This window comes from Castor canadensis, chromosome 12 (genome assembly GCF_047511655.1).
Source record: "Castor canadensis chromosome 12, mCasCan1.hap1v2, whole genome shotgun sequence".
Classification (NCBI taxonomy): Eukaryota; Metazoa; Chordata; class Mammalia; order Rodentia; family Castoridae; genus Castor; species Castor canadensis.
This window is the reverse complement of record NC_133397.1, coordinates 104,441,120-104,452,795: the sequence shown is the minus strand read 5'-3', so window position 1 is coordinate 104,452,795 and position 11,676 is coordinate 104,441,120. Positions and strand designations below refer to the sequence as shown.

Here is an 11,676-nt window from a genome sequence, read left to right as displayed (position 1 = left end):
TAAAAATCCTGAATAGTCTGAATGCACCAGGTCCTCACTCTCTTTTAAACTAATATTTCTCACTGCTCCATTCATTTGGAACTAATTGCAGCTTTGTGACAGCTCAGAAATACTTTCACATTGCTTTTAATTATCTCCCATGTCTATGTGTTTGTACTGTAGTATACTGTGTTAGGCCACCAGAGGAGTGGGACTATCTTTTCGATGTTGAAACCCCTTTCAACATCTAACACAGTGCCTTGCATTTTATACCCTCAAAAAAATGCTTGAGGTGGCTTGCTCCTGTAATCCCAGCATTTGAGAGGTCGAGGCAGGAGAATTGCAAGTTCGAGACCAGCCTGGGCTATATGCTGAGACCCTGCTTCAAAACAAACAAACCCACCTGAGGAATTAATGAATGCACTTCTTTGTAGCAGGAAAGAAGTTAGGATGAAACTTTTTTTGTGGGAGTGGTGGTACTGGGAGTTGAACTCAGAGCCTTGGCATTTGCAAGGCAAGTGCTGTACTAGAGCCACACAGCCAGCCCCAGGATGCAATTTATTTCATTCACGGCTAGAACGCATATTTTCCTGTTTATTTCAGATATGAATCAGTTAGTCAGCATAAATTGTGCTTTTTGTTATATTGTTTTGAGGCAAGTGTCTCACTAGGCAGCCCAGGCTGGTTTCAAACTCCTCACCCCCCTACATCCGCCTCCATAGTGCTGGGATTATAGACGTGAGCCACCACAGCCGGCTCTTAAATCGTGTTTTAAATGCTCACCAGGTGTAGGAAATTCATCATCGCACAGTAATAAAGTGGGCGGGGATCTGGTCGGCTCAGAACGGAGAGGAGGCGGAGTCACAGAGAGTTTGAGCATTTTTGTCCAATCAAAAGGAGCCGGTAGGAGCAGGGGAGATAAAGCGGGAGCCGGAGCCAGAAAATCCTGCCCAGTTACCGCAGCCAGCCGCTAGAGCTGCAGCTTCTGCCCACCGAAAGCGGCCGAGTCCTAGGCCTACTCCAGCAATGGCCTTCGCAAGTCTGCGCAAAGTACTCATCAGTGACAGCCTGGACCCTTGCTGCCGGAAGATCCTGCAAGATGGAGGGCTGCAGGTGGTGGAGAAGCAGAACCTGAGCAAAGAGGAGCTGATAGCGGAGCTGCAGGTAAGGTGAGCGGGAGAAGCGAACTCCCCGGAGCATCCTCAGCCCAAACAGGCCTAGCGCACCCTCCCCCCCCAACACACACCCATGTCTCCTGAGAAAGCGCGGGAAAAGTGGGGCGGGGGTAAAGACGGGCTGCGAACTGCAGGATGCAGGCTGGGCAGAAAGTTTGCAGCCGCGTGCTGCTCTTTGGCGTGATTCCCGCGAGCATTGCAAAGTGCAAGCTGCTCCAACTGGTCCTGCGGGATGCCACCGCGGCTGCAGCGCCTTCGCGCCTAGTGGCCTTGGCAGCTGGACGCCTCCCCTTGCCTGGGAACCTCAGGGTAGGGGCGCCAAAGTGGCGTCCTCGCGGGGAGTCCAGGGCTGGCGACCGTTCTCGCACTTGGCCTTCTCTTCTCCTTGGTTGCAGGGGGAACAGCAGAGGAGGGCGGCCCTGTAGGGGTGGCGGCGCGCACCGCCTTTGTCTGATGCAAGACCGCGGGGAGCTTTCACCGCCCCTCGGTCTCCGGGGAGGCTCGGGGAAGGGGCGGGCCGGGGCGCCCACGCGGCCTCATCGCAGATCAGGAGAGACCTGAATCCGATTCCAAGCGCACCAAATTTTTAGGGAGGTGTCTCTGATTGTTACGCATAATTAGTTTAATCGACTTAAAATCTTTGCCTTGTTTAGAAAGGTCCTGCCAAGTTTGGTAACCTTGCCCAGTCTTTGGACATTTATTTCGTGAACGCTTCACTCCGGTTCCTGCCCTCTAAATAATCCAACCAGCTGCCCAGTCTCTGCTTCACCCCATCCGAGCTGTCCTTCCCCCACCTCCCCACGCCCCACGTGCGCGCGGTGCCAGCTCGCGCCAGGCTAGGCGCAAGTGTGCGCCCCTGCCACCCGCGCACAGAGGCCCCTTAACCCGCTGACGCTGCACAGTTGAACTAGCTGTCCTGGAAACTGCCTGCTCTCCCCGGACCCTGCCTCCACAGCCCCCTGCCCCTGTGGTTCAGTATCCAAGGGTTCAGATCCTGTCCTGGTCTCAGAAGTTTCTGACTGGTCCCTATATTCAAGGAGCTTATAGGAGCCCAGTGTACGGTGGTACACAGTTGTAATCCCACCACTGTGGAGAGTGAGACAGAAGGATCGAGAATTCGAGGAGCATGTGAGGAGCCCTACCTGTGCAGTGTAGCTAGACCCTGTTTAAAAATTAAAAAAAAACTTGTAGGCTATGCAGAGAGCAGCACTGCTGCACGCATGAGAAGACTGATCAATCAGGCGACACAATACCTAAGTGCTGAGAGCACCTAGCAGCCGTGTCTGTGCCCACTCCCCTGCTGGAACGTTCAGAGAAGGGGCTGTCATCTCTGACAGTTTTGGAGTCAGGGACTCTTACCCTGACCCTAAAGCACAGGTAGGATCGGATGGGGCAGGCTTCCCCCACTGTCACCCCCTTTCTTTATATCAATGGCACAGGAAGGCAGTGGAGTAACCTCGGACCAACTTCAAACCCGCTCCACCTCCAGCGCATCAGTGGCCAGAAACATCGTGCTTTGACTCTCCAGTGGAATCGATAAATCTTATACCCCCATGAGGGGGACAGCTACAGAGGGAGGCCTCACCAGCAATGGGGGGCGGGGGCGGGGGCGGGGGTGGGGTGGGCTGAAACTGGAGAATACTTACAAGGCTTTGAGAACTTGGCTAAAAAGGAGTGGTGTTTGCTGGCCCGCTTGGTGGTGGGCATTGTTAGGCTGAGTACTCAGCCTTGCTTGGTAAACCCTCAGTTCAGAATGCCAATTAATCTCCTGAGCAGCTGGCTGAGAGGCCGTCATTTCTACACATTTTATTCCATGGAGAGGGATCCGGTGGTGTCTCCGGGCCTTTTCCCTCCATAACTTATCAATGCTCAAACAAAGTTTTGCACCTTGATTGAATTGGTCCTGGGTCACATTCTAGGCAGGTACGTTTAACTTTCTCCTCTCCAGTCAGGAGGTGTAATCACCCCCCAACCCCAGTGGTGCATTTCAGGCTTGAACCAAGTCACAGCTCACTGGGGACAATGAAGTTGGAGTAATGAGTCGTGATTAGCATTTTAAAAACCAAAATAGGAAATAAACAGAAATGTAGATAGGCATTTGGTTTCAATTACATGTGCTGGGGGCGGGGGAGTATGTGAGCAGAGCCACAACTTAAAGATGTACTTCTTTGAGTCTTGGTCAAAAAAAGTTTGGAAAAGGGCAAAGGCTGTAGCTCAGTGGTTTGAGCACTTGCTTAGCTAGCATGTCCAAGGTCCTGGGTCTGATCCCTAGCCACATACCAAAAAAAAAGGCTGAGAATGACAAAAGTATCTTGTTTAGGAGTCATGTCTTAAGTAAACCTAATGTTTAAATAATCTTATCTCATGACAGTGACCTTCAAACGTTAGCTGTGTCCCACAATAAGCAGTTCACTTTACATCATAACTCCGTGCTCACACCAAGTGCACATCCCCTCACACACAGGCTGATGAGGACTCTAACATGGCACTTTCTGATCTTTACTGTTTCATTAGCTAGCAGGGCTGGTCAGAACCGCAACGCTGTGCGCTGGCAGTGAACTTAATACACTGAGGCACATTTATATATTTATCTCAGAATTTTAAGAAAGACTAAGAAGGGAATAAATCTTTCCATGCAAGAGTCCACCTTTCCAGGGGCTCTTTTAAAATGGCACATTCCCAGACTTCACACTAGGAGTTAGTTTGCACAAGTTAACTAACCACTTAGTTTATCAGGATCGCACTTACTATGCAAAACAGGGTATCCTGCATTTGCTGTAGCTGGGGAATCTGACCTGGAGAGCTTTACTGTATTGCCCTGGGGTTTTTAAGCCAGGCAGGAACTACTCCACAATTACCCACAAGGCCAAGTCTAGCTACCTGGGGAAGAAAACATGTATGAACTTGAACAGGGAATCCTTTCCATTGCTGAGTTAGCACAGTTTGTCTGGAACAGCCAAAAATCAAGCAGATCAACTGACTTGATGTTTTTTAGCTCTAAGGTGGGGATTAGGGAAAATGGAACTTGAAGGGAAGCATGGGGAACTTGGGATGCGCCTGTTGCAGCTGCAGTTCTGATACAGCAACCATATGCAGAGAGCAGTAAACAGCAGAGTGTGTTGAGATGCACACATTCCCATGAAGGAGTGCCAGAGGGGAGGGAGGACTTGGCACCTGGAGGAGAAAGTTCTAATGGCAGCAAGCTTGCACTGCAGGACTGAGTCAGTGGTGGGCATTCCCATGGTTCTGCAGTTTGTGTAAGTAGGGGAGTGGAGTGGAGCACCACTGGCGGTCTTGGAGGGGTGAGTTATGAGAGAGAGGGACGGGCTCAAGGCTGGGCTAGGTTGGGCTTGTAGGTTCTTAGGAAATATATGCTTAGGCTGAGGGCCAGGGCCAAGTTGACTCTTCAAGAGGCCTTGAAAGCTAGCTAACTGAGTAGTGTGGCTTGCGTAACTATGTTTTTTTCATTTGTGTTTTGGCTTTTCTTTTCTTTTTTTTTTTTTAATGGTGCTGGGGTTTGAACCCAAGGCTTCACACTTGCTAAGCAAGCACTCCTACCATTTAAGCCACTCTGCCAGCGACTTGCCTAACTAATGTGGGACCAGGATCCCCTGAATGTGAGTCTCCAGAGGCAGATTAACTTTTGAGACAAGCCGGCTGTGAATGCACATCTGTGCCCATCTGGAGAAGCTTTGGGCCTCTGGTGTCAAAGAAGGCTGATGAGGGGAAAGCAGAATGGACAGGGTAAATCTCAGAAGAGAGAGGCCTGTTGAAGGGACAATCACGCTGTTTCTGTGCTTGTCCTCAGGCTGCAAGAATAAGTGGACTGTTGCAGAGTCAGCAACCTCTATAGCCAGTGTGACCTACACACCAGGTCCTCAGGGTTCAGGGAGTGGTGCCAGCATTGGAGGGAACCCTAGATTCTCTGGAGCAGGGCTGGGCCTGATATGGGCCCCAAAACTTGATTCGGGATAAGGGGTGACAAGATTATGACTCTGTGGGTAGTTCCTTCCCCATTTGCTCCAGGCCTTCTGCTTGTCAGTTGAACTTGAACTTTTGGTCCTGGGTGGACCACTTCCAAAAGGAGATTTAATTCCTTAGGGTGTTACCAGTGATTTAAGTGGTCACTACTGGCTGCAAAGGAACTCACTCTATAAATGTGTTCAGACACTGCCTGGTGTTTCCCTTCAAAATGTTTGTGCAGTGCGCACTCCCATTTTCCTACATGCTCACCAACATGGGATAGTATCTTTTTTTTTTTTTAACCAATGTGATACCTGGAAAGAACATACTTTAAAATTTACCTTTTCTTTTTGGCAGTACTAGGGTTTGAACTCAGGGCCTCACGCTTGCTAGGCAGGTCTTGAGCTGCTCCACCAGCCCTTTTCTGTGTTGGATGTTTTCAAGATAGGGTCTCAGGAACTTGTTTGCCTGGACTGGCTTCAAACCACTATCTCCTGATCGCTGCCTCCTGAGTAGCTAGGGTTACAGACATGAGCCACCAACGCCCAGCTGTAAAGTTTACATTTTCTCGTGATTCTAAGTGTTGAAGAGTGTTTATAAATTGGTAACCACTTTGTAGTTCTGTGCACTACCCACCTATATCTTTAACTGTACTTTATTGGCTTCCTTGCCCTTTAAAAAAGTTGATTTGTAGGAAGGCAGTCATTTTTGGTGATGAATCCTTGTACTATTGTATGATGCAAGGAAGTATCTCCCCATATTAAGATAGCTACTCGCAGGGGGAAGCATGGTGAAGCACTCCTGTAATCCCAGCTACGTGTGAAATGGGGATGAAAGGTTTACAGTTCAAGGCCAGCTCAAGGCCAAAAAGTTGGCAAAACACGTATCTCAAAAAAAAAAAAAACTGGGTGTGGTGGTACACATCTGTAATCCCAGCCATGCAGGAAGCAGAGGTAGGATCACAGTATCAGATCGTATCTGAAAAATAAACTAAAGTAAAAAGGTCTAGAGCTCAAGTGGTAGACTGACTGCCTAGCAAGCACAAGACCTGAGTTCAAATGTCAGTACCATGAAAAAAACACCAACACTTGATCTCACACAATCTCTTTCCATACAGGTTTAAATGTGAACTTGTCGGTATTTTCTTCCTATAGTTTCTGATATTTATGCCTTGCTTATAAGAAGCTTTCTCATCCCTCAATTATAAAAACTATCTCATATCTTTTCTTTTAATGCTTTATTTGTAAAATTCTTTAAGTCATCTAGAGCTTTCAAAATTGGAACTGGGATAACAATCTAAATATTTTTCTACTGAATTTTCCTAACACTTATTTCTCATTTAGTCCTTCCTTTCCCCATCAGCTTAAGAGCTTGTTTGGAGGTCCTACCAGGGGAGCACAGCTACTTGTGTACCCTTGACCAAAGAACAGTCTTCCTCTGTCTGGGATGGAGCAGTAAGGAATGGGGCACCCATCTAGCTGGCCAGATCAGCCAAATCAACCCTGGCAATCAATGGGGTGACATGTCGCAGCCAAATCACCCTCACATCCTCCCCATCAGCTTGAATTCTACCTTCATTTTCCAAATTCCCCCATCTATGGATCTATCTTTTTGTTTTGATTTTGAGACAGGATCTCCCCAGCACTAACCATGGGTCTGTTTGTTTAGTATTTGGTTCTGCTGATTGATTTGTTGAATCTGAACATGTTTCTCTTTACTCTCTTCCAAATTGTTCTCCCTTTGGAAAAAATTCTTGAAAACCTCTGAGCACTCTTGCAGGTGCATCTTCTGCCTCCTTATTCCAGCCAAGGGAAGGGATTTCTTAGGTGGATTTTTAGGCACATAATGCCTTCAGTTTGGGAAAGGGAGCAGGCATGAGGATAGATTCCCTTGGGTCTCCCAAATCACTAAATTCGTTTATTTGGTGGAAGTGTTAGTTAGCAATATGGTAACAGACAGTCAACTTGCTTTTGGAGTTTTGTAGCTGTTTCTGTTCACTTCCCCACTCACACACTTCCCGGGCTGGCTGCCTGACTGGCTGGCTAGAGGAGCTGACCCAATGATCCAAGGCTGTTTTTGGTGACCCTAGAGATACAGTGAAGGAGCCATGTGATTTCTGGCACTGTCTATTGTTTCATGTGTCTCTATTCTACCCGAGCCACACCTCCAGTCCTTTCTGCTCTGGCTATTTTGGAGACAGGGTCTCACTTTGTGCTCAAGCGGGCCTTGACCTCTATCCTTCTATTTTACACATGTGCCCCCTCACCCAGCTTTTTCCATTAAGATGGGTCTTGCAAACATTTTTGCCCAGACTAGCCTGGAACCAAGATCCTCCCAATCTCAACCTCCCGTGTAGCTTGGTGGTAGGCACCCACCATTGTGCCCAGCTATTGGTTGAGATGGGATCTCATGAACTTTTTGCTCTGGTTGGCCTCGAATAGTAATCCTCCTGATCTCAGCCTCCCAGATAGCTAGAATACAAGCATGAGGTGAGCCACTGGCACCCAGCTTCAGGTGTCCTTAAATGCTGCCTTTGGGAGGTAGTTGAAAACTTGGACTTCAGACCTCAGAAGACTTGGGCTTGATCTCAGCTTCTGCCATAGCCTAGTTGTGTGACTTCAACTAGTTTACCTGTTTGTAATGTAGGGATCATTGTTTTTTAGGATTGTGAAGTTTGGAGCCTGACGTAAAGTACTTGCTCAAAAAGTGATTGCTATCACTGCAAATCCCTCTGAGGGATTTTACAGCTTGGTTTCTGCATCTGCCTGGCCATGGCCTTGACTCTGACCTTATTATTTTGACATCTTGACATTTCCATCAGCTCTTCCTCAGTTATAGTCTCTCAGCGTTTGCCAGTGGCATTGACTTTCCAGTTCTTGGGGCTGGTCTTTGATCTGTAAGAATGACCTTGGGCAGGTTACCTCTCAGAGCCTCTGCTTTCCCTGGAAAATTAGGATAATAATTTATGCTCCTTCCTGGAATTATAAGGAGAATAATGCAAAGCACCAGTATAAGGCCTGGCACACAGCGGGTGCTTAATAAACAGTTTCTGTGTGCAGTACCAAGATTGGCACTGTGGAGATTCAGAATACAGTTGCAGAAAGTGTCTGAATTACAAAATCCTCGCTTCAGAATGTAAAATACAGCCGAGGAGGCCAGACTGCAAGTGAAGGAGGGAAAACTAAATACAAAACATGGGTGATCAGAACAAAAACGAGGGAGTGGAGAAGCAGTCATCTGGTTCAGTTGGTTAGCAAAGGTTTGTGGAAGAGAGCTTATTATGCCTTGAAAAGTCAGTAGTGTGGTCAGGCTGGGAGTGCCTTTCCTGGGAGCCAGTGCAGGCCTGGCAGCAGTGTCCCCTTTCTGTTCATGGTATATATGTTACTGACAACTTCAGGGCCTGAACTGTTTCTTATTTATTTTAACTTGGTCTAGCTTAGTGCCACATATATATCAGGGACCCAGTAAATGAAAGAAATGATCAGGGAGGAGGCGGGGAATGGACAGTAGGCTGTCTTAGTGGGACTTGGGTTTCTCATCTGCAAAATAGGGCTTGGGCCAGACCTCACTTTCTTGTAATCTCCCACTTTGTGGTTTTGTTTGAGAACCACGCACATAAAAGGGCTTGAAGTGTCTTGCACGCAGCCTGCAGGAAGCTCTCTGCCAGCAGGCACAGCCCCAGCCAGTGAGGACACAGGAAATTTAAACAACTCCAAAGAAATAATCCTGCAGCTGCTCTTGATCAATCCTTCCCATCTTTAAAAGACTCCAGACTTAAAGATTCCGTGCTGTAGGATAAACTTCATCCTTTTCTCTCCCTAGAGGGGATAAAGAACTCTACGTCCTCTCTACCTTTATCTTGTGCCTAGACTCCAGACTTGTGCGCAGTAATTAATGCAGTGTGGGCCTCACACTAGGAGCCAGACTTTTTTTTTTTTTTGGCCGTACCAGGGTTTGAACTCAGGGCTTCGCACTTACTAGGCTACCACTTGAGTCACACCCTCAGCCATTTTTGCTTTAACTTTTCAGATAGGGTTTTGCACTTTCACCCAGACTGACCTAGGACAGTGATCCTCCTATCTCCTCCTCCTGAGTATCTGGGGTTATAAGTGTGGCTATCACTCCTGGCAGAGCAACCACATTCTCAGGGCCTTTCTCCATCTCCAGGATCCATGTGATAAGGAGGAAAGGGAAGTTTTCAGTTCCAGCTGAAAGCTCCACTGGGGAAAATGCATCTGAAGAGTCATTACTTCAACCCTGTTACATTACAGATAGAGGTGAGGGGTAAGGAATAAAGTGACTTGCCTAGGCAACCTACCCTTTACTGATAGACTTGGGACTAGAACCCAGGCCTCCTGATTCCTCCTGGCTTAGTCCTTTGTTATTGTTGGGGGTGTTTGGTTTATTTATTGTTTGTTTGTTTTGAGACAGGGGCTGGCCTCTGTATTGTGATCTTCCTGCCTTAGCCGCTCAAGTGCTGGGATTACAGGTGTGCACCATCGCCCCTGTCTGCTGGTACTTTTATAAGGGCACCTGTGCACCTTTACCAATCTGGGCCCACCATTTGTAACAGAGTGTGGATTGCTCACTGACTCTGTCTCTTGGGGATTCTCATTCAGTAGTTGGGCGGACAGCATCCTTGTTCTGGGAAGATAACACATGATGACACGTGAGCCTAAGGAACATTGTTTTGTGGGTCCAACTTGGCCCAAGTGTAGTGGCTGTGGTGCATTTAGGGTCTTAATTTTCACATGCCTATTTTTCGCCTTAATATTGCCTGGGTGTCTGAAAAACTGCAGATGAATTTACTTGCTCTCCTGGCTTTCCCCTCCCCTCTTATTTTGGTCTCTTGTTTTAGGAAATGTTTTTCTTTCAACAGTTTTGTCTTTTATTCGCTTCATTCAGCCAACCAGCATTTACTGGGTACCTTCTGTGTGTTGGGCACAGAGGCTTTCAAAGTGGAATTAGATTTCACCTCTGCCCTTCCATGGCTCAGTGTCCAGTGGAGGAAGTGACTTTCATTGAGTAGCACCAGGTGCTGAACCTCTCCACCTCATTTCCTCCACACACTTGGCTGAAGCTGAGAATCATTCACTGTTGGGAAGAGATGCAGAAAGGACTGGCAATGTGGCTGTAGTGGTAAGAGAGTCTGCCTAGCAAGTGTGAGGCCCTGGGTTCAAATCCCAGTGCCGCCAAAAGAGAGAGAAAGAGAGAGATGCAGCTTGTATTTGAATCCAGGCTAGGCTGATGGTGGAGCTTTCCACATGTGTATACAAAAGGCATTGCTTTTTTTTCTTTGACTGTATCCAAAGTTGGCCTGCAATTTGGAACTCCTACTCCGAGCAAAGCAGTGTATGGAGTGCTCCTGACTTCTGCAGTATCTGGACACACTGGGGTTTCATCCAGGATGGCTGACTTCTGTCTGGTTCTGGGCCCTTCCTGGGCTACAGGTATTCTCTAGAGACAAGCCAGGTGCCCAGAGAGTGGGCCAGTGCTGTCACTGTTGAATGTGATGGGTGCCTTAGAGCACCCATCTCAACTCTAGACAAAATTGGCTTGAGTCCTAGTCCACCTGTCCCTGCAGTATGCAGAGACCATACTAGAGCTGTCCATGTATGAGTGGGCAGTCCCCACTCACTTCCTATGGTTCTGGGGACACTCCTCTCACTCAGAAGCATGCCAAAGTCTTTAGGAGGTTTCAAAGGATGACTGTGTAGACTCAGGTGTTTCTTCTGCACAGGACTGTGAGGGCCTTATCGTCCGATCAGCCACCAAGGTCACTGCTGATGTCATCAATGCAGCTGAGAAGCTCCAGGTGGTGGGCAGAGCTGGCACAGGTGTAGACAACGTGGATCTGGAGGCTGCCACAAGGAAAGGCATACTGGTCATGAAGTAAGTCATGGAGGCTGAGGATGGGTGTGGAGACTGACAGAAAAATGAGTTTAGAGAAATCTGAGGTGGATGGAGTCAGAGAGCTTTCAGAGAGCTTCCAGAGGATGTCTGGTTGGGCCCTGAGTCTCTATAGATAGTCAACACTTATGACTTCATAGTTTCAGGGCTGTGGGATAGAAGCTGTCTGTAATCTCAGTGTTTCAGAGCTCAATCTTTATTGTGCACTCATTGGCAGGGGATCAGGACAGCAGTCAGTTTATCTGCCTTCTTGGCTCCAGCTCTGCCCTCCCCTCTGTTCTGTTTGTGAGAGTTTTTGTTAGCTCTCTAGCTCTGTGTTACTTGACTTTGTCCAAATCCACAAACTCTTCCTAGTCAGGTGACTCCATGTCCTCTTCCTCACTTCCCTGCACCTTTTTTGAAGCTAAGACCCCAACTTCTGGCTCAGCATTCCAGGCCCAGCAGGAGAAGGGGCTCCTTTACAGTTGTTTTTGTAGAAACCCAGGGGTAAAGTTCATTGTGAGCATGCTCGTGTGTCACTACACTTCTTTGGGTACTTAGATGGTACTTGGATGGTGTACAAAGCCTACCCTAGCCCTCTTGTCTGATCCCAAACCCTTTTTCTGCCCTCGGGGACCTCATTGTCCTTAAGCCCTTTCCCCTCCCCTGC

At 48.0% G+C, this 11,676-nt stretch overlaps 1 protein-coding gene across 1 annotated transcript in view; it reads left to right on the top strand.

Annotated features, from left to right (window-relative positions):
* Positions 1-914: 914 nt before the first annotated feature.
* The window catches only part of Phgdh (phosphoglycerate dehydrogenase), a 29,021-nt gene continuing 18,259 nt past the window's right edge, over positions 915-11,676 (top strand). Inside the window, exons 1-2 of the mRNA XM_020187997.2 lie at positions 915-1,143; positions 10,858-11,009. Of these exons, the coding sequence (XP_020043586.1) occupies positions 1,006-1,143; positions 10,858-11,009 (290 nt within the window). The 5' untranslated portion in view covers positions 915-1,005. The remainder of the gene's footprint in view (positions 1,144-10,857; positions 11,010-11,676) is intronic.